The sequence below is a fragment of the Rutilus rutilus genome (genome assembly GCF_951802725.1).
Source record: "Rutilus rutilus genome assembly, chromosome: 7".
NCBI classification, from domain to species: domain Eukaryota; kingdom Metazoa; phylum Chordata; class Actinopteri; order Cypriniformes; family Leuciscidae; genus Rutilus; species Rutilus rutilus.
Window position 1 is genome coordinate 30,171,298 of NC_140221.1, and position 27,954 is coordinate 30,199,251.

At 43.6% G+C, this 27,954-nt stretch overlaps 1 protein-coding gene across 1 annotated transcript; it reads left to right on the forward strand.

Moving 5' to 3' along the window:
- The first annotated feature begins 318 nt into the window (after positions 1-318).
- Positions 319-11,893, forward strand: LOC311294073 (myosin heavy chain, fast skeletal muscle-like). Its single transcript, XM_084414733.1, has 41 exons — positions 319-361; positions 494-537; positions 1,534-1,748; positions 1,844-1,987; positions 2,071-2,227; positions 2,334-2,361; positions 2,519-2,621; positions 2,787-2,879; positions 3,005-3,068; positions 3,162-3,260; positions 3,341-3,444; positions 3,527-3,665; positions 3,881-3,999; positions 4,096-4,245; positions 4,334-4,504; positions 4,597-4,897; positions 5,003-5,067; positions 5,166-5,253; positions 5,350-5,467; positions 5,550-5,673; positions 5,779-5,915; positions 6,004-6,259; positions 6,350-6,592; positions 6,699-6,875; positions 6,964-7,109; positions 7,202-7,292; positions 7,375-7,764; positions 7,840-7,966; positions 8,169-8,287; positions 8,368-8,564; positions 8,648-8,831; positions 8,937-9,102; positions 9,551-9,675; positions 9,793-10,101; positions 10,234-10,437; positions 10,520-10,645; positions 10,741-10,911; positions 10,995-11,099; positions 11,224-11,319; positions 11,430-11,561; positions 11,780-11,893. Exons 3-41 carry the CDS (start codon positions 1,542-1,544, stop codon positions 11,792-11,794), a joined length of 5,790 nt encoding a protein of 1,929 aa, XP_084270859.1. The 5' UTR covers positions 319-361; positions 494-537; positions 1,534-1,541; the 3' UTR covers positions 11,795-11,893.
- The last annotated feature ends 16,061 nt before the right edge of the window (positions 11,894-27,954 follow it).

Here is a 27,954-nt window from a genome sequence, read left to right on the forward strand (position 1 = left end):
GGGGAGGGGTGGCTGAATGTACCCTCTTTCCAAAAAAGGATTTCTTTACTTCAGTGTGTGTCATATGTCAAAGTAAGATATTAATAGACTAAAAACAAATAATTATAATACACAAGAACTTTGAAATGGAAGTTTAGGATAATGGTTTGACTTATAACTGATTTCATCAGGTAGGATGTCTGTCAGTCTGTCCAAACATTTCTTATAAAATGGATCAAGAAAGCTCATCATATATCAAAATATATGAGGTTGCCCATGTATAGATTATGCTTAGTGTGCATTACCAACTTCTATAAAAGCCAAGAGGGTAGACCAGAAGAGATGCAGAGAAGAGAAGAGACCTCAGAAGTTCCATCAAGTGGTAAGAGCCTGTGCTCACTGTGACTGAAAGGAATTTAACATCATCACTTATGCGTCTGTACTCAAAGTAATTGTTTTTTATTTATATTAATACATTGTAATACATTTTTTTTTTTTTTTTTTTTATCCACAGTTAAAAAAGTTAACATTTCATCTGGTCTCAAGGACAAAAGGCAAGTGAGTTTATGATTCAGTGTGTGGATTAGGGTAGAGGAAAACAGTTGTTATAGTCTGTATTATAGATGGAAACTGGTGAAGCATGCTGTTTTTAAAAACCTATGTAATTTATTTACAAAGAAATGTGTTTAAAATGTATTAGTAAGATGAATTTAAGGAAGGGGTCCCATTGACCCTTTATTTTGGTGCCAGATATACCACCTATTGTATTCACTTTTATTGTGTTGTATTGTATTCTGTTTTTCTTCTACCACTTTTGAGTCTATGAGAGCCCATAGAACCCCTTGTGGGAAAGTTATATAAATTTAGCCCAAATGCAGAGGACATTTGACACATTTATGTGCAGACTCAGTCTGAGGAAACAGAAAAAGAAGCGGGAAAGGGCCAATTGATGATGCTATAATAGAGCAAAACATGAAATTGTTTCAAACTACAGAACTGTTGGTCTGATTAAATTCAAACTTGGGATGCAGTGTTGCTATCATAATCCATCATGAGATTTGCATAAATATAAATCATTAGAAAAGTTAATATAATGAAACCAAATCTGTGACAGAAATTTCTTAATATTTGTCAGGAAATATTTGTCTGTTTCATACATACTCGTAGCAGGAGGATGCACTCAGGCAGAGAGACCACAAGTGAGACTCATAGTCGGCAGTGAAAATCTCTGTATTGTCCTGAAACTTCATATATGCCACAATTCATATTGTACTTTATGTGCCATCCCCTGACACCAGCATTTCAATTTCATCACCAGAAAGACATATTCAGTCGACATTTTTGCCATTAATGGGCCCCTTACCTGCTTCTTGCTTGCTATCTAAATGTTTATCTAGTATTGTTTTATGTGTCTGTATTCATGTGTAAGCCTACACTTAGGAATATGCCTCTTTCCTAACACAATTTATATGTTTTATTTTTTATGTGTCTTGCCTTTGTTGAATATTTATGAAATTTGTTATGGATAAGTTGATATTTTCTCTCTTTAGTAAGCCGCCACCATGAGTACGGACGCGGAGATGGCCATTTATGGCAGCGCTGCCATTTACCTTCGTAAGCCTGAGAGGGAGAGAATGGAGGCTCAGGCCAAACCGTTTGATGCCAAGTCTGCCTGCTTTGTGACTGATGTCAAAGAGTTGTACCTCAAGGGAACAATCAAGAGCAAAGAAGGTGGCAAAGTCACAGTTGTTTTGCTTGACACTAAGGAGGTAAATTTGAATTTCCATTTCATGTAGATGCTCATTAAATTACTTATTACATTGTTTTCTTTTATAATCTAATATCTAATTGATCAAATTTATAGGAGAGAGTTGCTAAGGAAGAAGATGTCTACCCAATGAATCCTCCCAAGTATGACAAGATTGAGGACATGGCCATGATGACCCATCTCAATGAAGCCTCTGTGCTGTATAACCTCAAAGAGCGTTATGCTGCATGGATGATCTACGTAAGTTCTGAAACAACATAAAAAGCATTTAAGTTCATTTTTTCTGTGTTGTTGGAATCTGACCATGTCTCTGCTCATTTCAGACCTACTCTGGACTCTTCTGCGCTACTGTGAACCCCTACAAGTGGCTCCCAGTGTATGATGCAGAAGTGGTGTCTGCCTACAGAGGCAAAAAGCGTATGGAGGCCCCACCCCACATCTTCTCTGTCTCTGACAACGCATATCAGTTCATGCAGTGTGGTAAGACATTATGGAATTAAATTCTACAGAATTAATTAAGATGAAGTAGATGTTGCTGTTAATATAATAAATATTTACTGGATATTTTACAAATTTCAATCAACAGATAGAGAAAACCAGTCTGTCCTGATTACGTAAGTATTTTCATTTAATTTCAGACCATGACAAAAATGAAAAGTATAACATAGATGGAAAATTTATGGAGATATTTACAAAATATAATTTAAGATTGAACAAAGATTGTCTTCTAATCTGTCTGAAAAGTCTGTCTTCTAATCTCTTATAAACCAGTGGAGAATCTGGTGCTGGAAAGACTGTGAACACGAAACGTGTCATCCAGTACTTTGCCACAGTTGCAGTGTCAGGTGTAAAGAAAGAGGCCAGTAAAATAAAGGTATGAGATACAAAACTATGTCATATATAATATTTTAAAAGATGATGATTTACACTCATCTCACAAACTAAACGATATGTGAATTTGTGAAATGCCTATAAATTGTGTTTAGTCATGAAATAGAAAAACAATAGAAAATAAATGAAAACCCTTCAAACATCACAGGGCTCTCTTGAGGACCAGATCATTGCTGCCAACCCTCTGCTTGAGTCTTATGGTAATGCCAAGACTGTGAGAAATGACAACTCCTCTCGTTTTGTAAGTTAACCACTGTTTATTTACAGTACAGATGGTCAGTTGTGTTCAATTTTACTGTACAGAGTTTTCTATAAAGAGATTATAATAATTATTATTTATGTATTATACTATTATGATTTAAACAGGGTAAATTCATCAGAATTCATTTCGGCGCCACTGGAAAACTGGCTAGTGCTGACATTGAGACATGTAGGTGGACATGATTTAATTGATCCATCCTGAACAGTTGTCTTTGTCTGTCACTCTTCAGATGCTTGTGACTCAAGTACATTCTCTCAACAGATCTGCTGGAGAAGTCTAGAGTGTCATTCCAGCTTCCAGATGAGAGAGGCTACCACATCTTCTTCCAGATGATGACCAACCATAAGCCTGAGATTATTGGTAGGTGCACATATTTCATTCATTCAGTGTTTCAGATAATATTGTAAGATGCTCTTTCATAAATGCTGCGTATTTTACAGAAATGGCGCTCATCACCACCAACCCCTATGACTTCCCCATGTGCAGTCAGGGTCAGATCACAGTGGCCAGCATTGATGATAAAGTTGAGCTGGATGCTACTGATGTGAGTCATTGCTATTTGAATATTGACATATTCTATTTAAATATTATCTGTTTTATATATTATTATTCTCTGTAATTTACAGGATGCTATTGACATTCTTGGTTTCTCAAGTGAGGAGAAAGTGGCCATCTACAAGTTCACTGGAGCTGTGCTTCATCATGGTAACATGAAGTTCAAGCAGAAGCAGCGTGAGGAGCAGGCTGAGCCTGATGGCACAGATGGTGAGACTTGTGTTATCCTAGGCTTTAAAATAGTAACCATTGCACCGACTTTGCTGATAACAGAAACTGTGTATAAAATGTTTAGTGTAAATATAATGCATGCATATCAATAAATCTAAAAATGAAAGGGAAAGTACCTAGTGCCTGATTTATTATAATTTTACATAAAAGACTCTATAGAGCAAAGATAATTCATTTAAAAATGTATTTAACAGAGGCTGACAAAATCGCCTACCTTCTGGGTTTGAACTCTGCTGATATGCTGAAGGGTTTGTGCTACCCCAGAGTCAAGGTCGGAAATGAGTATGTGACCAAAGGTCAGACCGTACCACAGGTATAGTAACATTTCCAGCATGCCATGTGTTTAACCTAAAATTCTGGCTAATTATTGCAGAAGCAGAATAAAATATCCACTCTATTCTACTTACAGGTGTACAACTCTGTTAGCGCCTTGGCCAAATCTATCTACGAGAGGATGTTCTTGTGGATGGTCATTCGTATCAACCAGATGTTGGACACAAAACAACAAAGAAATTTCTACATTGGCGTGCTGGATATTGCTGGCTTTGAGATCTTTGATGTAAGAATGATTATTTTATCTCTTTTTATGTCAAAATGAATGATATTCAGAAGGTAGTAAATGTTTGTGTATTTTTTTTGTCCTCCAGTACAACAGCATGGAGCAGCTGTGCATCAACTTCACCAATGAGAAACTGCAACAGTTTTTCAACCACACCATGTTTGTGCTGGAGCAAGAGGAGTACAAGAAGGAGGGAATTGTTTGGGAGTTCATTGACTTCGGCATGGACTTGGCTTCTTGCATTGAGCTCATTGAGAAGGTTATCAATGGTTTATGAATTTATTAATTTCCATTGATCCTATTCTCAAAATCTCCTATTTTTGATAATAAACAACATTCTTTTATGAACAGCCCATGGGTATCTTCTCCATCCTTGAAGAGGAGTGCATGTTCCCCAAGGCTTCAGACACTTCCTTCAAGAACAAGCTATATGATCAGCATCTTGGCAAGAACAAAGCTTTCGAGAAACCAAAGCCTGCCAAAGGCAAGGCTGAAGCCCACTTCTCCCTGGTTCACTACGCTGGAACTGTGGACTACAATATCACTGGCTGGTTGGACAAGAACAAGGATCCACTGAATGATTCTGTTCTGCAGCTGTACCAGAAGTCTTCTGTCAAACTGCTGGCTACTCTCTACCCACCTGTTGTTGAGGGTAAAGAAAAAATCTATTTAACAAAACTTTAATTCAGTTTTGAACTTTCTTGTTTTTGCATTTATTTTGCAACTTCTAGTTTCCTTTGTATTTTTACCTCAATAGATACTACTAAAAAGGGAGGCAAGAAGAAGGGTGGCTCCATGCAGACTGTGTCCTCCCAGTTCAGGGTATGTATAGAGATGACATCACAGCAATATTGCTTTATTTTAGAAAAAAAGAAAAAAAAGAAATACAAAGCATGCCAACCTTTTTCTATTCTCCACAGGAGAACTTGGGCAAACTCATGACCAACTTGAGGAGCACTCACCCTCACTTTGTGCGTTGCCTGATTCCTAATGAGTCCAAGACTCCAGGTAAAGTATTACAAAAAAACCATACAGATATTTTGGTTCTCAATATATATGATGAAGTTAATTTACCAAGTTCATGGTGTAAACTGTTCGTTTTAGGTCTCATGGAGAACTTCCTGGTTATCCACCAGCTGAGGTGTAACGGTGTTCTGGAGGGCATCAGAATCTGCACAAAGGGCTTCCCCAGCAGAATCCAATATGGTGACTTTAAGCAGAGGTAAATGGGACCACATGAAAACAACATTTCCTAGGAGGCTCCTAATTAAAAGATATGAAGTATTTTGATAAATTTTCCACAGATACAAGGTGCTGAATGCCGGTGTAATCCCAGATGGACAGTTTATGGATAACAAGAAGGCCAGTGAGAAACTCCTGGGATCCATCGACATTAATCATGACGACTACAGATTTGGACATACAAAGGTTCATTATTTAGCTTTACAAATTCCAAAGATTCAGTGATCATGGTCATTTAGCTTATACAGTTTAAATCAATATATTTAGATTTACTGTTTTATATAAATTCAGGTGTTCTTCAAAGCTGGTCTTTTGGGTGTTCTTGAGGAGATGCGTGATGAGAAACTGGCTGCTCTGGTCACAATGACTCAGGCTCTCTGTCGTGGTTACCTGATGAGGAGGGAGTATGTGAAAATGATAGAGAGGAGGTGATTATTGTCATGAGTAAAGATGACATCAATGATAACTGTGCAAACTTAATGATGATTATGCCATTTAATGATGAATTATTCACAGGGAGTCGATTTACACCATCCAATACAACATCCGTTCATTCATGAATGTCAAACACTGGCCATGGATGAAGGTTTATTACAAGATTAAGCCTCTGCTTCAGAGTGCAGAGACTGAGAAGGAGCTGGCAAACATGAAAGAGGACTATGCAAAATGCAAAGAGGCTTTGGCTAAGGCTGAAGCCAAAAAGAAGGAGCTTGAAGAGAAGATGGTAGCACTGTTGCAAGAGAAAAATGATCTGCAGCTGCAAGTAGCATCTGTGAGTATATTTTATAATGAACTGAATTTTGGCTACATTAAAAATGAGCAAGGTTGTTTCCAATGAAATAGCAATCTATTTTACAAACAGGACTCTGAGAATCTCTCAGATGCTGAGGAGAGGTGTGAGGGTCTGATTAAAAGCAAAATCCAGCTTGAAGCTAAACTCAAGGAGACAACTGAGAGACTGGAGGATGAGGAAGAAATCAATGCTGAACTGACAGCCAAGAAGAGGAAACTGGAGGATGAGTGCTCTGAGCTGAAGAAAGACATTGATGACTTGGAGCTCACCTTGGCTAAAGTGGAGAAGGAGAAACATGCCACTGAGAATAAGGTTAGAGATTGAGTTGGTTTAAGATTAAATGTAATCTCTGTTTTATATATTGATATAGAATATGAATTGTAATATTTAAGCTTATTTGGAACAAAAAATCCTACAGGTCAAGAACTTGACTGAGGAAATGGCAGCTCAGGATGAGAGCATTGCTAAGGTTACGAAGGAGAAGAAAGCCCTCCAAGAGGCACATCAGCAGACACTGGATGATCTTCAGGCTGAGGAGGACAAAGTCAATACCCTGACCAAATCCAAGACAAAGCTTGAGCAGCAAGTTGATGATGTGAGTTGATTATGTAAATTAATTATATTAATTCATCAAATCAACTGTTTTCTGCAGTGAACATATTTTATATATCATTGTCCTGTAGCTTGAGGGTTCCCTTGAACAAGAGAAGAAGCTCCGCATGGACCTGGAGAGAACCAAGAGAAAGCTTGAAGGAGACCTGAAATTATCCCAAGAGTCCATCATGGACCTGGAGAATGACAAGCAGCAATCTGATGAGAAAATAAAAAAGTAATTAAAGCAGGAAATCTTTGAAAACATTGACATTTTTTATTGTTGTGTTATGTTTTTTTTTTTTTTTACAACTACTTATTGTTGAACAGGAAAGACTTTGAAACAAGTCAGCTGCTCAGCAAGATTGAAGATGAACAATCTCTAGGTGCTCAACTCCAGAAGAAAATCAAGGAGCTTCAGGTATTTTGAGATTTTTCAAACATTACATCATTATGATCAAACACAGATAAGCAAAAATCTAATTAACTACTTACCACCATAGGCCCGCATTGAGGAACTGGAGGAAGAGATCGAGGCTGAGCGCGCTGCTCGTGCCAAGGTTGAGAAGCAGAGAGCTGATCTCTCCAGGGAACTTGAGGAGATCAGTGAGAGGCTTGAGGAGGCTGGAGGAGCCACTGCTGCTCAGATCGAGATGAATAAGAAGCGTGAAGCTGAATTCCAGAAGCTGCGTCGTGATCTTGAAGAGTCCACCCTCCAGCATGAAGCTACTGCTGCTGCCCTCCGCAAGAAGCAGGCAGACAGTGTGGCCGAGCTGGGAGAGCAAATCGACAACCTGCAGCGTGTCAAGCAGAAGCTTGAGAAAGAGAAGAGCGAATTCAAAATGGAGATTGACGATCTTTCCAGCAACATGGAAGCTGTTGCCAAAGGAAAAGTAGGACATTTTATGTTTAAAGAATACATAACATGTTGACGTTTTTCAATTATCTAATGACTTTTGTATTTGCAGGCTAATCTTGAGAAGATGTGCCGCACACTTGAGGACCAACTTAGTGAAATAAAATCCAAGAATGATGAGAACATTCGCCAGTTAAATGACCTCAGTGCTCAAAGAGCAAGACTTCAAACTGAAAATGGTAACTAATGACAATCATGCATAAATTAATAGTATTCCAACAGTAACTGAGTGTGGTGTATTAAGATTATATATAGCACTGAATTTCTGACAGTCTTATCAGAAGAAAACACACTTATTTACATTTTGCTTTCAAGGGGTTTGTTTTGATAGTAACTGATAGAGACAGCACAATCTGACACAGTGAATCTAAATCTATACAGGTGAGTTTGGCCGTCAGCTGGAGGAGAAGGAGGCTCTGGTTTCTCAGCTCACCAGAGGCAAACAAGCTTTCACTCAGCAAATTGAGGAGCTTAAGAGGCATATTGAAGAGGAGGTTAAGGTAATACAGCATAATCAATTCATGAATTACTTTACTGTAGAGACAATAATACAATAATATTATGCGACTCTGTCCCTTAGGCTAAGAACGCACTGGCCCATGCTGTGCAATCAGCCCGTCATGACTGTGACCTGCTCCGTGAGCAGTTTGAGGAAGAGCAGGAGGCAAAGGCTGAGCTGCAGCGGGGAATGTCAAAGGCCAACAGTGAGGTTGCTCAGTGGAGAACCAAATATGAAACTGATGCCATCCAGCGCACGGAGGAGCTTGAAGAGTCCAAGTATGTATATTATTGTATAATATTCCTAACTCTCACAGCTATTTTATAGATTAGAATTCAAAATAATGTGTATTACTTAACAGGAAGAAGCTGGCTCAGCGTCTGCAAGAGGCAGAGGAACAAGTTGAGGCCGTGAACTCCAAATGTGCATCTCTGGAGAAGACCAAACAGAGACTCCAGGGTGAGGTGGAGGACCTCATGATCGATGTGGAGAGAGCCAATGGTTTGGCTGCCAACCTTGACAAGAAGCAGAGGAACTTCGACAAGGTAAACAGTTTTAGTCATATTATATTCTCTTTGTAAAGTATCGCTGGAATGGGCTTTGTTCAACATTTTTTAAACAAACTCTATCCTAAAATATCTCCACCAAAGGTCCTGGCAGAATGGAAGCAGAAATATGAGGAAGGTCAGGCCGAGCTGGAAGGTGCCCAGAAAGAGGCTCGTTCACTCAGCACTGAACTGTTCAAGATGAAGAACTCCTATGAGGAGAGCCTGGATCAGCTGGAGACCCTCAAGAGAGAGAACAAGAATCTGCAGCGTAAGAATGAAACCGTTAAATTAGAAAAAAAACTTAAAAAACTTAAAGGGATTGTTCACCCAAAATGAAAATTCTTTTACTAACTACTGACCCTCATGTCGTTCCAAACTTGTGAGACTTTTGTTCATCTTTGGAACACAAATTAAGATCTTTTTGATGAAATCTGAGAGCTCAATTCATATGGATTAGTTTTATGATCTCTTTATAACGTTTTTGAAGTGTCAAAGAATCAATTATGTAGCTGTCTATGGAGGGACAAAAAGCATTTGTATTCCAAAGATGAAAAAAAGTCTTATGGGTTTGTAATGACATGAGGGTGAGTAATTAATTAATTATAACATTTTCATTTTTGGGTGAACTATCCCTTTAAATGTTCTAATTCTCAGTGAACATTAAAAAGTAAGCACATGTGCATTATGATACATATTATATGTTTTTCTCTCTATAGAGGAGATTTCAGATCTGACAGAGCAGATAGGTGAGACTGGTAAGAGCATCCATGAGCTGGAAAAGGCCAAGAAGACAGTGGAGACTGAGAAGGCAGAGATTCAGACCGCCCTGGAAGAGGCTGAAGTGAGTATCTGGAGATCAATATGGAATTCTTGCTAGAACCATCATATAGTGTTTTATTCATCAATACACTGTGTGTATTTTCCTTCTTATATTTAAATGTTGTTTTGTTTTTCATAGGGTACACTGGAGCATGAGGAGTCCAAGATTCTTCGAGTCCAGCTTGAGCTAAACCAGATCAAGGGAGAGATTGACAGGAAGCTTGCAGAGAAGGATGAGGAGATGGAGCAGATCAAGAGGAACAGCCAGAGAGTCATTGAATCCATGCAGAGCTCTCTGGACTCTGAAGTCAGGAGCAGGAATGATGCCCTGAGAATCAAGAAGAAGATGGAGGGAGACCTTAATGAGATGGAGATTCAGCTGAGTCACGCCAATCGCCAGGCTGCTGAGGCCCAGAAACAGCTCAGGAATGTTCAGGGACAACTCAAGGTATGCATAGGAATTCTTCTTTTTGACTTTGGGATGTATTCATATATATTTTTTTAATAATCTAACATATGGTAAGTACAGCCTAGCAGAAATCACATCGAAAGCTCATTCTAAAGCTATTGTTATGTTCAGGATGCCCAGCTGCACCTTGATGATGCCCAGAGAGGACAGGAAGACATGAAGGAGCAGGTGGCCATGGTGGAGCGCAGAAACACTCTGATGCAGTCTGAGATTGAGGAGCTGAGAGCTGCTCTGGAGCAGACAGAGAGAGGCCGCAAAGTGGCTGAACAAGAGCTGGTGGATATCAGTGAGCGTGTTGGGCTGCTGCACTCTCAGGTAAGGGCATATTGTTTCCCTGAAATTAAGGGAATTGAGAGCATCTTTCAAAATGTTCAAATTGTTGCTTTCCATTTTGTAGAACACAAGTCTCCTGAACACCAAGAAGAAGCTTGAGGCTGACCTTGTTCAGGTCCAGAGTGAAGTTGATGACACTGTACAGGAAGCCAGAAATGCAGAGGAGAAGGCCAAGAAGGCCATCACTGATGTGAGAAAGAGTAGCTGCCAAATGTTTCATAAGACGCTTACATATATTTTATGTAAAAAATGTGGATCTAATGACTTTCTGTATTAATGCAAAAGGCTGCAATGATGGCAGAAGAGCTGAAGAAGGAGCAGGACACCAGTTCTCACCTTGAGAGGATGAAGAAGAATCTGGAGGTCACAGTGAAGGACCTGCAGCACCGTTTGGATGAGGCTGAGAATCTGGCCATGAAAGGAGGAAAGAAACAACTCCAGAAATTGGAGTCCAGAGTAAGCCTCTTTATAGTTATGATATGGGCAAGGTGAAGTATGTTATATTATGATTGGTTTGAATAATATAATATGTTCTTTAGGTCCGTGAGCTTGAGGCTGAAGTTGAAGCTGAGCAGAGACGTGGAGCTGATGCTGTTAAAGGTGTCCGCAAATATGAGAGGAGAGTGAAAGAGCTCACTTATCAGGTATGACCATATTCCTTACAAGTTTGTTCAGACAAAAGAGTCTGTATAATAGTCTACGCACTGGCAATGCCTATTTTTAGTAAAGGATCAATGCTTAATTTTGTAAACATGTATTTTTTTGAAGACTGAAGAGGACAAGAAGAACATCACCAGACTCCAGGATTTGGTTGACAAACTGCAGCTGAAGGTCAAAGTCTACAAGAGGCAGGCTGAAGAGGCGGTATGTAAATCTAATAGACCATTTTGACACTGTAATTATTTATATTGGAATTCTAATTTGATGAAACGTGATACATGAACCATATAAAAAAAAAAAAAAAAAACCTTTAGGAGGAGCAAGGCAATGTTCACCTGTCCAAGTTGAGGAAGGTGCAGCATGAGCTTGAGGAGGCTGAGGAGCGTGCTGACATTTCTGAGTCTCAGGTCAACAAGCTCAGAGTTAAGAGCCGTGATTCTGGAAAGGTTAGACTAAGTAGATGAGTTTTTTTGCATTATTTATTGAACTTGTTTATCCAAATACATGAACTACCTCTTAGAAGAAGTAGTGGAACTATAATAATTGCATTTTGCTGATGTTACATATCCTATTTGACATTTGCACATCTGTATTCTCTTCATTATGTAAAGTGAAGAACATTTTTGTTAATAAGACTAATGTTTGCCTCTTCCTTCTTTCCCAGGCCAAAGAAGAATGAATCTTTAACACTTGAAAGGAGCATTTACTGAAGTCATATAATATGAATGTATATTGTAAAAATACCTTTCTTAATAAACCTATTTATTTCAGCAAATAATTAGCCTTTGTGTGATTTTTCAACAAGATACACTATTACAATACTAATATCTGATCTGTATGATTACATTAAACCTTATTATTCGCATCACAAGTGTTGAGTGTTGAGTATCAAGAGTGTCTTGAATCCAAATGTGAACTTTTAAAGCTTCCATAAAAGTTCAAAAGGTTTCATAAATTTTAATTCTCAGGTTTACTGCATGCATTCGCTCAAACATTTCTGCTATAAAGTTTCCACCCTGTACTGATGTTATTGTAATGATTCCTGTCTTGTGTTTCCCTTGTCTTGTGTGGACTTTAGTTATTTCCTGGTCTGCGTCATGTTTTGTAGTCCTTTGTAGTTTTTCTAGTTTATTAGTATCCCAAGGTGTTTCTGATAAACCACGCCCCCTTGTTATCTTGTTTAGCTTGTTAGTCTCTGTATTTAAACCCTGTGTCTTGTTACAGTGTTTGTGGGTTCATGATGTTGTTAGATGTTGGTTGTGCTGTTCCCTATGTCTGATTTTTTGAGTTGGTCTAGTCTTTAGTTTATTTAATAAAAGTACTACTGCTGCATTTGGATCCTCCTTCCTTCTATGTTCCAGCCTGCCATGTTACAGATGAACCCACCACTAATGTGGATCCAGCAGCAATGACCTCCAGGAATCCAGTAGCATGGATTATGTGTCTCCGTCAGGGAGACCGGCCCATTGAGGAGTATGTACAGGATTTTATCAATCTGGCAAAGTGATTCGGGATATGCTGTGGGGATCACGGAAGAGAAACGTGGTACTCCCACATTAGCCCTCATTCCGCAGCCTTGTCACGTCACGCCTGCCGATCCAGAGACTGTTCACGTCACGTCTGCTGATCCAGAGACTGTTCACGTCACGTCTGCCGATCCAGAGGCTGTTCACGTCGCTTCTGCCGATCCAGAGCCTGTTCACGTCGCTTCTGCCGATCCAGAGACTGTTCACATCACGCCTGCCGAGCCAGTGTCTCCAAACAAGATGGCCGCCGAGCCAGTGTCTCCGAACAAGATGGCCGCCGCCGCCGAGCCAGTGTCTCCGGACAAGATGGCCGCCGCTGCCGAGCCAGTAGGTGTTTCTCAATGTCAAGGATACTTCCTTGGCAGGACTGGTCCTTCCAAGTCACTTCCTTCAGAGGCTAGGCGAGGCTCCTCTTTAGCATTCTGAGAACACGTAAATGGAACAGGCTAGCAAGTGCACGTCAGTGCGTCATTACGTCAGTGAAAATGAAAAACAGAGCGTTGCTATGGACGCAGTTCTGTTCACTCAGGCAATATAATAGTTTTTAAATCAATAAACTCCTTTTTAATCATATTTATTATTTTACTGTTAAGTGTGTTTAAACAGTGCGGGTCAATTTGACCCATAACATAATGGATGTAATTATTTTTTTAAACAAATGTTTGGTAACGTAAATATATTTACATTTGAAAGCATATTGATCCGTTAACGCTCCGACTCCGTTAACGTCCAAAATTTTGAATTTTTTGAACAAGATAGCAAAGCTGCTCGCATAGGATTGTGGGTGATTTGAGAGCGCGAAGAGCGCGAAGGCTACACATATGCATCCTTTCCTGTATATGGGATATTTTTCGAACGAAGGACTCAGTCCTTGGTGGAAATTCCGAGGATCCTCGACATTGGAACAGTCCTTCGACGGATGTCGATGACGTAGCATCCTCGAAATTCTGGCTTCCGAGGATCCTTCCTTGACATTGAGAAACTCCTAGTGTCTCCGGACAAGATGGCCGCCGCCGCCAAGCCAGTGTCTCCGGACAAGATGGCCGCCGCCGCCGAGCCAGTGGCTGTTTCTCAAAACCAAGAATGCAAAGAACGGACTTGTGTTCTTGGGGAGAACGCTCTTGCTAGTTGTTCTTGGAAGAATGAACTCACAAGGTGACGAGCACACAGAACGCTGCTGACAGTTTGAGACGATGTGTTCTTGCTGGTATTGCGCAATAATACCCCCGCACAGACGGCGTCTGCAGTAGCCAAACATAACGCGATTTAAATAACGGTTTAAACGGGTTTAATAACGGGTTTAAATAACCCAAACATAACTCCTTCCTCGAATGCCGAAATGAATGCTGGGATATTTCTGCCGTCAAGTTCACACAAGTTACCAACCACTGCATCATCTGTGTCAAGAACACTTCCGGGATTTTTAACCGTTCTTGCCAAAATGCAAACTTGTGTATTGGGACAGTACTTGGGCAGCGAATGATGACGTTTCACAAGTTCACAAGAACACAAGTACAGACAAGAACGCATATTGAGAAACGGCCAGTGTCTCCGGACAAGATGGCCGCCGCCGCCGAGCCAGTGTCTCCGGACAAGATGGCCGTGCTGCCATGGTCTCCTGAACCGTCTGGTCCGCCCTGTAGTCCTGAACCGCCAGGTCCGCCTGGTCTTCCTGAACCGTCGTCTCCTCCCTGGCCGCCTGAAGGGTCGTCTCCGCCCTGGTCGCCTGCACAGCCTGCTCCGCCCTGGTCGCCTGGTCGCCTGGTCGCCTGCACAGCCTGCTCCGTCCTGGTCGCCTGCACAGCCTGCTCCGCCTGCTCCGCCCTGGTCGCCTGCACAGCCTGCTCCGCCCTGGCCTCTCGTCCTGTCGCAGTCTCCAGGCCCTCTTCTGTTCCACGGGCCTGGCCCTCCATCCCGGATCCGCCTCCGACCCACCACCCTCCTGGACTATTGTTTTCTGAGGAGCGTCTGCAATTTTTGCCCCATGCATTCATGTTGAATAATATTTTTTTATATTTTTTTTATGCTTGTTTTGCATATTCAACTTTTTATAAATGCCACCTCTGATGCAGATTCTGTTTTCTCTGCAGTGGGAAAAAATGTTTTTGCTGATACTAGTCAATTTGATTGGTAAAAGCAATATAGTGACTTAAAATGTATAGAATTTGACTTGAAAGATGACAGTTAGGTAGCCTGGCTAATGTCAGACCAAGTCTCAGACTTGGTCTGGGAACCACATGTTCATTTTCTCGTATTTGAGGCGTGGTTTACGAATGCCCAGAGCCGTTTATTGGGCGCTATGAATGTCCATCAAATGCGCCTGTACGTAGCTCATAACCAATCGCTTCAATTATACCAGATGAGGTATGTAGAGTGACAGAAATTCAACGAGGAAAAAGACGATGGGTCAAAGATTTATTTGTGCACGATGGCGTTTAGCGAATATTACCGTTTGTGCAAGATAATCATGAGGGCAGAAGGTAACGTCGAGTCTGATGCCATGTTGGATTCATAGATATAAACAAACTGCTTCGGTGTCGTCATCGTCTTGCTGCTCCCTCCCCGTTCTGTGATTGGTTCCCTTTTTCAGGGGAAAATATGGTCCATGGTGTCCAGACTGCCTAGCAGCGTGAATAAAATTGCGCTGCGAGCAAGGCAGTATGGGGAAACCCAGGCTAACAGTTAGGGGGAAATTGCCTTTATAAATGTAAAAAAATTAAATAAATTGCAATGAGAATCAATTTAAGATTATTGGTTCAGAATAAATGACTTTTACAACACAAAAATTGAACACTTTAGTTATTGCACCAATACAGTACTTGAAAGGGTAGAGATTTTATTATAATATTAGGCCAATGTACATGACTGAGTAGCTCCCTGCGTGAGGAAAGTGAGTCGCTCGCTGCGTGAGTCGCCAGCTGAGGAAAGTGAGTCGCTCGCTGTGTGAGGAGAGTGAGTCGCCAGCTGAGGAAAGTGAGTAGCTCGCTGCGTGAGGAAAGTGAGTCGCCAGCTGAGGAAAGTGAGTCGCTCGCTGTGTGAGGAGAGTGAGTCGCCAGCTGAGGAAAGTGAGTAGCTCGCTGCGTGAGGAAAGTGAGTCGCTCGCTGTGTGAGGATAGTGAGTTGCTCGCTGAGGAAAGTGAGTCGCTTGCTGTGTGAGGAGAGTGAGTCGCTCGCTGAGGAAAGTGAGTCACTCGCTGTGTGAGGAGAGTGAGTCGCTCGCTGAGGAAAGTGAGTTGCTCGCTGAGGAGAAGCTCACTTGCTGTGTGAGGAGAGTACGTATACAGATCCACCGCTGGCATATCAGTGGGAAAGTGAGTAGCTAGGGGCTATAGTATAGTGACTTCCCACTACAAATCATTAGTCCTATTTTTGGACCTTCCGGCCCGCCATAGTATAGTAATAAAGAAGCTGCTTGTCTCTTGCCATGGCTTTCACAATATCACTGTGTACAGTGTACTGTTACAATAGATCTGCGCGCGCGCACTCACTATCAACAACCGTTGTCATTGTCAACAAGCGTCAACAAGCTTCCCCATACTTTTTGACAAGTGTCCTTGACAGGGCGGCCAGAGCTTCTTTGCAGCTCAAGTCGGCGGCGTTGTGAACGTACAGTTACTGTTTCCTAACCTTGTTTTTACTGATGCGTTGCGTTAAAATATATATATTTTTTACTTGGCTTGGCAAGGCAAGGCAAGGCAAGTTTATTTATATAGCACATTTCATACACAATGGCAATTCAAAGTGCTTTACATAGAAGAAATTAAAATAATAAAAAGAAATAAGAATAATTAAAACAGTTTAGAAAAATAAAAAATAAAATACAGTACAGTACAAACAGTCGGACGAACAGCGGCACAGTGCTCATTCATTAAATGCATAGCTAAACAGATGTGTTTTGAGTCTGGATTTGAAAGTGACTACTGTAGGAGCACGTCTGATCTCCTCTGGAAGCTGGTTCCAGCTGCGGCTGGCATAATAGCTAAAAGCGGACTCGCCATGCTTAGAGTGAACCCTTGGTATTTCTAGCTGATATGATCCTAGTGATCTGAGTGATCTGTTGGGTTTATATTCAGTGAGCATATCTGCAATGTATTGAGGTCCTAGGCCATTGAATGATTTATATACCAGTAATAATACTTTAAAATCAATCTTGATTGATTGATTGAATTGATTGAATTCCAGTGTAGAATGCGGTCTGTTATTTCTTGATAACATAATCGGTTACCTAATGTAACCTCTGTTCTCTCTAGAAGAGGGAACGAGTATTGCGTAAGTTGCTTATGCTACGGGTAGTCATCTTTTCTCGAGATATGAAGCCAAAAAATTATCCTTAATTTTTATAATCTTGTCAACGCAGTGCAGCAGCACGCAAACCTAGAGCAGGCTATCTAGCATGCTCATTGGCTGCCCTGCGGCAACTGCAGCAGCCTACCACTGAGCCTGGCGTGACGTCATGCCCAATGGGGGCGCTTGGCGCCCTCACGCGTCACAGCCCGCCAGAAGGGGCGTGGTTAAGCGTATAGAAGGAAGGCTCGGAGGCTGATTCGCTGGTTTTCGTCAATGAAGCGAATGAGCTTGTGGCGCGAGCACGGCGGGTTACGCAATACTTGTTCCCTCTTCTAGAGAGAACAGAGGTTACATTAGGTAACCGATTACGTTCTCTTACGAGAGGTTCTCTCGTATTGCGTAAGTTGCTTACGGTACGGGAACACCCTTGTCAGCGCCGTGCGCGGCCAGCATCCACTGAATGAGTCCCAGGGAAAGCCCGGGGAACACGATGAGTGGGAGCCGGGCGGCCAACAGAATGGCTAGCGCATGTACATAAGCACACAGTAGGGAGTGCAGAGCGGCCCAGCCGGTCTGTACTGAAACTGACACAACCCTTTATAGTGCAGCTCAACCTGGAGAGCTAAATCGAACAGCAGTAGCCTGCGCACGAGATTGTGGGCCGGGCATACGCGCGACTTAGACTGATAAAAGTTTAGCCTGCAGGGCGGGAACTTCCAGGTTGTAAAACCTAACAAATGTAGAAGGGGAGGCCCAGCCCGCCGCTGTACAAATGTCATGAATGGAAATCCCGCTGGACCAAGCCCACGACGAGGCCATGCCTCTAGTGGAGTGAGCTCTGATGCCCAAGGGGCACTGCAGGTTTTTGGACGCGTAAGCAGCCGCAATAGCGTCCACTATCCATCTGGACAGACTGTGTTTCGAGGCAGCGAGACCCTTGGTGCGCCCACCAAACGAAACGAAAAGCTGCTCCGAGCGCCTGACAGCGGCGGAGCGCGTGATGTAATTTCTCAGTGCTCTGACAGGGCAGAGGAGGTTATTATCGACCTCGCTGCCGGATGCCGGCAAGGCTGAGAGAGAAATGACTTGCGCTCTGAAGGGAGTGCCCATCACTTTGGGGACGTAACCGTGCCTCGGTTTGAGAATGACTTTCGAGTCATTAGGTCCGAACTCGAGGCACACGGCGTTAACTGATAACGCGTGTAGGTCACCCACACGTTTGACTGATGACAGAGCTATCAGAAAAACGGTTTTGAGCGTGAGGTATTTGAAATCCACAGTTTCTATCGGTTCAAAGGGATGCGCTTTCAAGGCCTCCAGGACCAGGGAAAGATCCCAAATAGGAACCGACGGGGGCCGCGGGGGATTCATCCTCCTGGCTCCTCTAAGGAAGCGGATGATGAACTCGTTCCTTCCTAATGCGCGGGCAAGCGCCGAGTCGGCGAACGCTGAAATAGCCGCAACATACACTTTGAGCGTGGAGTGGGACCTGCCCATGTCCAGCAGCTCTTGAAGGAAGCAAAGCACCCGCGAGACCCCACACCATGTGGTGCACCACTTATTAAACACAGACCATTTAGACGCGTAGAACTGTCTCGTAGAGGGAGCTCTAGACTGTGTGATCGTGATAATATTAGGCCAATGTACATGACTGAGTAGCTCCCTGCGTGAGGAAAGTGAGTCGCTCGCTGCGTGAGTCGCCAGCTGAGGAAAGTGAGTCGCTCGCTGTGTGAGGAGAGTGAGTCGCCAGCTGAGGAAAGTGAGTAGCTCGCTGCGTGAGGAAAGTGAGTCGCCAGCTGAGGAAAGTGAGTCGCTCGCTGTGTGAGGAGAGTGAGTCGCCAGCTGAGGAAAGTGAGTAGCTCGCTGCGTGAGGAAAGTGAGTCGCTCGCTGTGTGAGGATAGTGAGTTGCTCGCTGAGGAAAGTGAGTCGCTTGCTGTGTGAGGAGAGTGAGTCGCTCGCTGAGGAAAGTGAGTCACTCGCTGTGTGAGGAGAGTGAGTCGCTCGCTGAGGAAAGTGAGTTGCTCGCTGAGGAGAAGCTCACTTGCTGTGTGAGGAGAGTACGTATACAGATCCACCGCTGGCATATCAGTGGGAAAGTGAGTAGCTAGGGGCTATAGTATAGTGACTTCCCACTACAAATCATTAGTCCTATTTTTGGACCTTCCGGCCCGCCATAGTATAGTAATAAAGAAGCTGCTTGTCTCTTGCCATGGCTTTCACAATATCACTGTGTACAGTGTACTGTTACAATAGATCTGCGCGCGCGCACTCACTATCAACAACCGTTGTCATTGTCAACAAGCGTCAACAAGCTTCCCCATACTTTTTGACAAGTGTCCTTGACAGGGCGGCCAGAGCTTCTTTGCAGCTCAAGTCGGCGGCGTTGTGAACGTACAGTTACTGTTTCCTAACCTTGTTTTTACTGATGCGTTGCGTTAAAATATATATATTTTTTACTTGGCTTGGCAAGGCAAGGCAAGGCAAGTTTATTTATATAGCACATTTCATACACAATGGCAATTCAAAGTGCTTTACATAGAAGAAATTAAAATAATAAAAAGAAATAAGAATAATTAAAACAGTTTAGAAAAATAAAAAATAAAATACAGTACAGTACAAACAGTCGGACGAACAGCGGCACAGTGCTCATTCATTAAATGCATAGCTAAACAGATGTGTTTTGAGTCTGGATTTGAAAGTGACTACTGTAGGAGCACGTCTGATCTCCTCTGGAAGCTGGTTCCAGCTGCGGCTGGCATAATAGCTAAAAGCGGACTCGCCATGCTTAGAGTGAACCCTTGGTATTTCTAGCTGATATGATCCTAGTGATCTGAGTGATCTGTTGGGTTTATATTCAGTGAGCATATCTGCAATGTATTGAGGTCCTAGGCCATTGAATGATTTATATACCAGTAATAATACTTTAAAATCAATCTTGATTGATTGATTGAATTGATTGAATTCCAGTGTAGAATGCGGTCTGTTATTTCTTGATAACATAATCGGTTACCTAATGTAACCTCTGTTCTCTCTAGAAGAGGGAACGAGTATTGCGTAAGTTGCTTATGCTACGGGTAGTCATCTTTTCTCGAGATATGAAGCCAAAAAATTATCCTTAATTTTTATAATCTTGTCAACGCAGTGCAGCAGCACGCAAACCTAGAGCAGGCTATCTAGCATGCTCATTGGCTGCCCTGCGGCAACTGCAGCAGCCTACCACTGAGCCTGGCGTGACGTCATGCCCAATGGGGGCGCTTGGCGCCCTCACGCGTCACAGCCCGCCAGAAGGGGCGTGGTTAAGCGTATAGAAGGAAGGCTCGGAGGCTGATTCGCTGGTTTTCGTCAATGAAGCGAATGAGCTTGTGGCGCGAGCACGGCGGGTTACGCAATACTTGTTCCCTCTTCTAGAGAGAACAGAGGTTACATTAGGTAACCGATTACGTTCTCTTACGAGAGGTTCTCTCGTATTGCGTAAGTTGCTTACGGTACGGGAACACCCTTGTCAGCGCCGTGCGCGGCCAGCATCCACTGAATGAGTCCCAGGGAAAGCCCGGGGAACACGATGAGTGGGAGCCGGGCGGCCAACAGAATGGCTAGCGCATGTACATAAGCACACAGTAGGGAGTGCAGAGCGGCCCAGCCGGTCTGTACTGAAACTGACACAACCCTTTATAGTGCAGCTCAACCTGGAGAGCTAAATCGAACAGCAGTAGCCTGCGCACGAGATTGTGGGCCGGGCATACGCGCGACTTAGACTGATAAAAGTTTAGCCTGCAGGGCGGGAACTTCCAGGTTGTAAAACCTAACAAATGTAGAAGGGGAGGCCCAGCCCGCCGCTGTACAAATGTCATGAATGGAAATCCCGCTGGACCAAGCCCACGACGAGGCCATGCCTCTAGTGGAGTGAGCTCTGATGCCCAAGGGGCACTGCAGGTTTTTGGACGCGTAAGCAGCCGCAATAGCGTCCACTATCCATCTGGACAGACTGTGTTTCGAGGCAGCGAGACCCTTGGTGCGCCCACCAAACGAAACGAAAAGCTGCTCCGAGCGCCTGACAGCGGCGGAGCGCGTGATGTAATTTCTCAGTGCTCTGACAGGGCAGAGGAGGTTATTATCGACCTCGCTGCCGGATGCCGGCAAGGCTGAGAGAGAAATGACTTGCGCTCTGAAGGGAGTGCCCATCACTTTGGGGACGTAACCGTGCCTCGGTTTGAGAATGACTTTCGAGTCATTAGGTCCGAACTCGAGGCACACGGCGTTAACTGATAACGCGTGTAGGTCACCCACACGTTTGACTGATGACAGAGCTATCAGAAAAACGGTTTTGAGCGTGAGGTATTTGAAATCCACAGTTTCTATCGGTTCAAAGGGATGCGCTTTCAAGGCCTCCAGGACCAGGGAAAGATCCCAAATAGGAACCGACGGGGGCCGCGGGGGATTCATCCTCCTGGCTCCTCTAAGGAAGCGGATGATGAACTCGTTCCTTCCTAATGCGCGGGCAAGCGCCGAGTCGGCGAACGCTGAAATAGCCGCAACATACACTTTGAGCGTGGAGTGGGACCTGCCCATGTCCAGCAGCTCTTGAAGGAAGCAAAGCACCCGCGAGACCCCACACCATGTGGTGCACCACTTATTAAACACAGACCATTTAGACGCGTAGAACTGTCTCGTAGAGGGAGCTCTAGACTGTGTGATCGTGTTCACAACCCCTTTTGGCAGGTCAACGGGTATTCGTTGAGTATCCATGCATGCAGAGACCAGCGCTCTGGATGAGGATGCCAGATCGAGCCGCGGGCTTGAGAGAGGAGGTCTCTCCTTACCGGGATCGGCCATGGGGCTGTGTCTGCCAGCCGCATTAATTCCGGGAACCACGTTTGATTCTCCCAGTGCGGGGCTATGAGGAGCACCGAGTGGCGCGTTTCCCTGATTCTCCCGATGACCTGTGGCAACAGTGAGACCGGGGGGAAAGCGTACAGCGGGCCGCTGGGCCAGATTTGGGCCAGCGCATCCTCATTCTTTGAAAAGAACCTTGGGCAGTGTGCGTTGTCTTTTGACGCAAAAAGGTCGACTTTCGCTTTGACTGTCTGGGGATGCAAAGACCATTCCCCCGGGGGAACATTGTCTTGTGCTGAGCCCAAACAAGGAGGAGTTCCGCCAGGGCGCAGAGAATTTTGGATCTGACACCGCCCTGACGGTTCACGTAGGACACCACTGACGTATTGTCCATGTGGACTAGTACATGGTGATCCCGCAGGTATGGGAGGAAGTGCTTCAGCCCAGTGTTTGGGAGCTTTAGAGGATCTGAACCCCGGGACGACTGTGTGACAGAGCGGGCAGTAGGTAGGTGTGGGCACGGGATCGTGGGCACATTTCCTACGCTTAACACTCGAGCGGCGCGTGCCCGCTTTATGAGAGCTCTGTGAGAGACACCGGGGAGATCGTGCTTGTGTGTAGGGGTGAACACTGGGACGTGGGCACATATTCTACACTCATAACACCATCGGCGTGAGCCGGATAACCAGACATTATACTCTTTTGAGATTTCTCTGCTTATGAGATTTCTCTGGGGTGCCGTAAAAACGGTGTTTGGGTTGTAACGTAAATGCCTCTGGGTTAATGCGAATTAGCTCAAGGATATAGGGAATTTTAGGTATATTAATATTTATGACTCATATTCATAATTCATAAATCGCATATGCATTTACTTTATCAATTATAGGAAATGCCTCGTTCTGTACTGTCTGATCATTACAGTTAAGAAGAAGTATTCCTGTTTACAAAACTCCAAGAAAGTTTATCTTCTGGCCACGAAGACAAAACCCCTTTGGGTTTATAAATTAAAACTAACTTACTCAAAGTAGTTTTATAATATAGAGCCTGTAGCTTTATAGATCTTTTGTTTCATTGACTTTATAAAAAGTGGGTTTTCAAACACAGAGACAGTTAAAAAGTATAAATGGGTTTATTAATAAAATGGCACACGCTAGAGATTATAAGCTACAAATATAAACGTACGTAAAAATGCAAACAATAAACAAACAAACATTTAAACAAACAAGAACATAAGTGATCAGAATGAAATGAAATGAAAGAAAGAAAGCAAGAAAGAAATATAGAGAAGGGAAAAGCTAGTAATTATTACATACAGAAACCTAGGTTCACGAGACACCGGGAAACAGCTTTTATCAGACAATGTACTTGCGATTCTGTGCCCTTTCGGGTGAGGCTGATGCTGAGGGTGGCGTCCTGTTTTTGCTGGGTCTTCCGGTGCCGCGAAGTTCGAAAAGGCTCACTGAATGTAAAGTTACCGGAAAATCAGATTCATCTCCCTTGTCGAGGGGAAAGGCGATAGGAACTTAGTTGCAAAGAACGGCAGCTACGACTCGAACATGTGTTGGTCCGAGGAGAAGGCCCAAAGCCTTCCCAGAGGTTCCTGGAGAAGCGTTGCCAGGGAGGAGAGGAGGAGGTCAGGGATCGAAGAGAGAAGAGAGTGAGAAGTGGGGGTCTCGTCCTTTTAAGAGACATCTGTTTACGCCCTGTTTTGTGACAGAGCGAATCAGCTCTCCTGATATGAAGCGGGAAACAGTCTTCTTTGTGTGAAGAAAAACACGCCCCCTTTTACCATATGTCTTATGAGGGAAAGGATTCATACTTAGAAATATGATATTTCCTGGAACAAATGCATATTATTGTACTTTGCAGTCAAGATTCGTCTCTGTGAGATGGAGAGGATTACAGAGATATCAATTATGACAGGTAAAGATTGGGGAAACATAACGTCACACTTATATGCATAATTACACACAAATAAAGTTTGATTAAACACACAATAAAGTTGTCAGTGTTTCCGTTATGGCAAGGGACGACACTTTGAGAAACATAGGAATACATATCAACATTCAGTGGCTTGTTATGTGGGGGAATATCTGTTTCAAAGTCCAGAGTGTGTGTGTAATGCTGGAATGCCTGCTTTCCTGGGTCGTAAAGTTTTATGGTCTGAGGTAGGGTTACAACAAGACACGACTGAGGAATTCCCTTCAATGAACATTTAGAATTCAAAACTATACTCTAGCAAACCAAACCTCTATCACACGTGCATATAGGAAGGTACACACATTATAAAGAAAAATAACAGATATTTATCTTATTCTCAGTTATACACAAAAGGGTGTTTGTGTGTGTGTGTGTGTGTATGTGTGTGTGGAATGTCATGAGGCTGTAAAGTCGGGGGAGACCCAGCCAAACTGGCGCTGGCAAATTGGTCCTTGTAGGGTAATTATTAACCAGTTAGGACAAAGGCGCTGTGTTTTGGCGTCACATGATTCCTTAATTTGTCAAAGCAGATGCCATTGTCGCTACAGGGTGCAGGCGAGCGAGTTTGTATAACGCTCTCGTTGGCTGCAAAATACACATCTGCAGTCGCCTTTTTTTGAGGGGACTGACAGAGCGAAATGCTTTGAAGACTGATATGTTTAGATGCTCATAATACTCGAGCACCATCATGCTAGCGGGAGGGTGCGAGAGGCGGGTTCGCTTTCTGTATGTAAGAAAGCTGGCCGCGAACTCGGAGAAGGAAACAGCATAATTGTATCTGCCGCCCGAGCTGGGATTCAAACATGGGTCTCTGGCACGAAAGCCTAAGATTCCGCCACTGAACCAAAGGGGGAAACACATAGGCTTTTGGTTAGCGCAAGCATATAAGAGAGCGTCATCATGTTTTGTGTCGGCGTTTGTTTGCAGGCGTGCGTGTATTATAACAGGCTCGTTTACTGCAATATTATTTTTTTCCAGCCGCCTGACTTAAGAGGGGACTGAGAAATGTGTGAGAATTTGAGGTCGGTCCGGCCTTGGCGGGACTAAAAACACTCTTTCTCTTCCTTTCGCCGGTGAGTGAGGCACGCGGGGTGCTGAACATAGCTCGTGACCGTCTGATCTGAAATCCCTTGTGAGCGGCGCAGTTTGCGTGGCTCAAACAAAAGGAGAGAGAGAGCGGGAGAGGGGTCGTAATAGGCGAATAGCCAGAGAGCGTCGTTATGTCTTGAGACGCCGTTTGTTTGCAGGCGCGCATGTATTGGAACAGGCTCATTTACTGCAATATTGATATTTCCAGTCGCCTGAACTTAGGAGGGGACTGAGAAATGTGTGAGAAATGGAGGTTGGTCCGGCCTCAGCGGGACTAAAAACACTCTCTTCCTTCTCGCCGGTGAGTGACGCACGCGAACGGGGCGGGGTAGCTTTCCTATAACGTAAAGAAAAAACTAGCCTCATGACCGTCCGCTTCTGACATCCCTTGTGGGCGGCGCAGTTTGCGCGGCTCGAACAGAGGGAGTGCGAGGAAGCTAGCCCGTGACGGTCCGCTTCTAACATCCCTTGTGAACGGCGCAGTTTGCGCGGCACAAAGAGAGCGGGAAGAGGGGCGAGTAGCCAGAGAGCGTCATCATGTTTGTATCGGCATTAGTTTGCAGGCGTGCATGTATTGTAACAGGCTCGTTTACTGCAATATTGATATTCCCAGGGGCGAGTAGCCAGAGAGCGTCATCATGTTTGCATCTGCGTTTGTTTGCAGGCGTGCATGTATTGAAACAGGCTCGTTGACTGCAATATTGATATTTCCAGTCGCCTGAACTTAGGAGGGGACTGAGAAATGTGTGGGAAAAGGAGGTTGGTCCAGCCTCAGCGGGACTAAAACACTCGTTTCCTTTCGCCGGTGAGTGACGTGCGCGAACGGGGCGGGGTAGCTTTCTTATAACGTAAAGAAAAAACTAGCCTCGTGACCGTCTGCTTCTGACATCCCTTGTGAGCGGCGCAGTTTGCGCGGCTCCAACAGAGGGAGTGCGAGGAAGCTAGCCCGCTAGGCTTCCTCAGACGCTTTCCTCGGCCTGCTGGTCGCTTGCTTCAATGGCGAGTTCAATTCTCTCAGAGTCCAGCGATGCAAAGAGCTTCGCTGAAGAGACGAAAATCAGCAAACCAGCCTCCGAGCCTTCCTTATATACGCTTAACCACGCCCCTTCTGGCGGGGTGTGACCCGTGAGGGCACCAAGCGCCCCCATTGGGCGTGACGTCACGCCAGGCTCAGTGGTAGGCTGCTGCAGTTGCCGCAGGGCAGCCAATGAGCACGCTAGATAGCCTGCTCTAGGTCTGCGTGCTGCTGCACTGCGTTGACAAGATTATAAAAATTAAGGATAATTTTTTGGCTTCATATCTCGAGAAAAGATGACTTTACCCTACGTAAGCAACTTACGCAATACGAGAGAACCTCTCGTAAGAGAACACTCTGTTGCCATGAAAAACAGAGCGTTGCTATGGACGCGGAATTTTCTTTACCGGAAGCAATACAATCGTTTTTAAATCAATAAACTCCTTTTTAAATCAATATTTTGTCAAATTATTTATTTATTTTGTAGGTAGCAGCTAGTAAATATAAACTATATATTTATATATAGTATATATAAATACTATAATATGCTTCGCGTCGGGGTCCCGTTCAGCCTGTCGGGGTTGTTATTCGCTATAACAACCGCCTTGCTATACATTATCCCTTACATAAAGTACAGTACTCGCTCCAGCTCTGCTCACTCGCTCTGGGGTGCGTTTCCCGAAAGCATCGTTAGCCAACTATGGTCGCAAGTACAGCCCGAAGCCATTTGTTTTGAGAATAATGGCTGGCTGATGAACTTATTGGCTGGCTAGCCGGCTCAGCCAAAACCTAAATGGCTGCTGCAGCCGCCAAACTTTTCATAGCTGCAAATGGCTGAAGCTGCCACTTCATGTCTACAGATGTCTATGTTATACTGATTTACTAGATCTCAATATTTCCAAGCAATGCATGGCTTACACTATATTTCTACAAAATGCAATACAATGTAATAAAGAAAACACCAGATTTTACTTTCACAACGTATGTACATATTTATTTTGTAGTCTGTATGCTACTAAACATTTTCAAATAGCCTACAATGTGTTGTGTTTAGGTCATTTTGAGAAAACGGGCTTTAAAGATTTATCATCAGCCAATGAGATCGCGCATTCAGTCTTTTTACTTTCAGGATTGGTTGCTGATAAAAAGGAAATGACCATATTTGGATCCAACAGGCTTGTACAGAAGAGAGAGTGCTTCCTAACGGTGCATGTGATGAGAGGGTGACGGCAGAGATCGCGGAGAAGTATGTTGATTAAGAACGCAAACTTTTGTTGAATTTATGAGAAATCTACAGACGCAAACAGACGAAGTGTAGTAAAATAAAGACCTAAATGTGTATTTCGGACTTTTTTTCACCACAAGTCTGAAAGAAGACATGTTATTGAAGACAAATATCCAAAAATCTCAAAATTGACCAGTAAAAAAAAACGATGTTTTTGCCTGCCGTTTCTCGCCTTAATATAAACACACACTGTTATCAGTATTATTTTATTATTTCACTTCAATGTACACTGAAGCATGCGTCGTGAATTAGCAATGTGGAAACGGTGGTTTGTTACTGCAGTAAAATCACGTTCAGTGCTATAAATCTCTCCGTTCCAGAATATTTGGTTCATAACATCAATCTTTGATTCAGGTGTTTGTGCAACCGTGCCCTGAAGATTTAACAAAAGTCTGGTTAGGCCTAAGTTAAAAAAAAAAAGTAAGTAGGAATTAGGAAAGTATGTGAGAAGTGAGATCAAAATTACCTTGCTTGCTTCCTTCCGCCATTTCACCTCAGTGCGAGAAAAAAATGCATTGCTTCTTCTGTACGGAAAACGAGCAATTTTAATTGGTCGTCAATTCACTGTGAGTGTCACGGATTGGCCAGGTTCTTCCACCACAATCACCCAGCGATCACAGTCACCTGAGTTCTGACAAGACACACCTGCACCCCATCAATCACCACTGCTTCTTAAGCACACCTCACGCACCTCTCATTGTCCGGGCTCGTTCATTCGAAGCGGACTCATAGTGCTTCTCTCTGCGAGTTTCACTAACTAAACTTACCTGTGTTTACTTACCAGTTCTCTACGCCGATTCCAGTCTGTCCCAGTCGGTCCAGT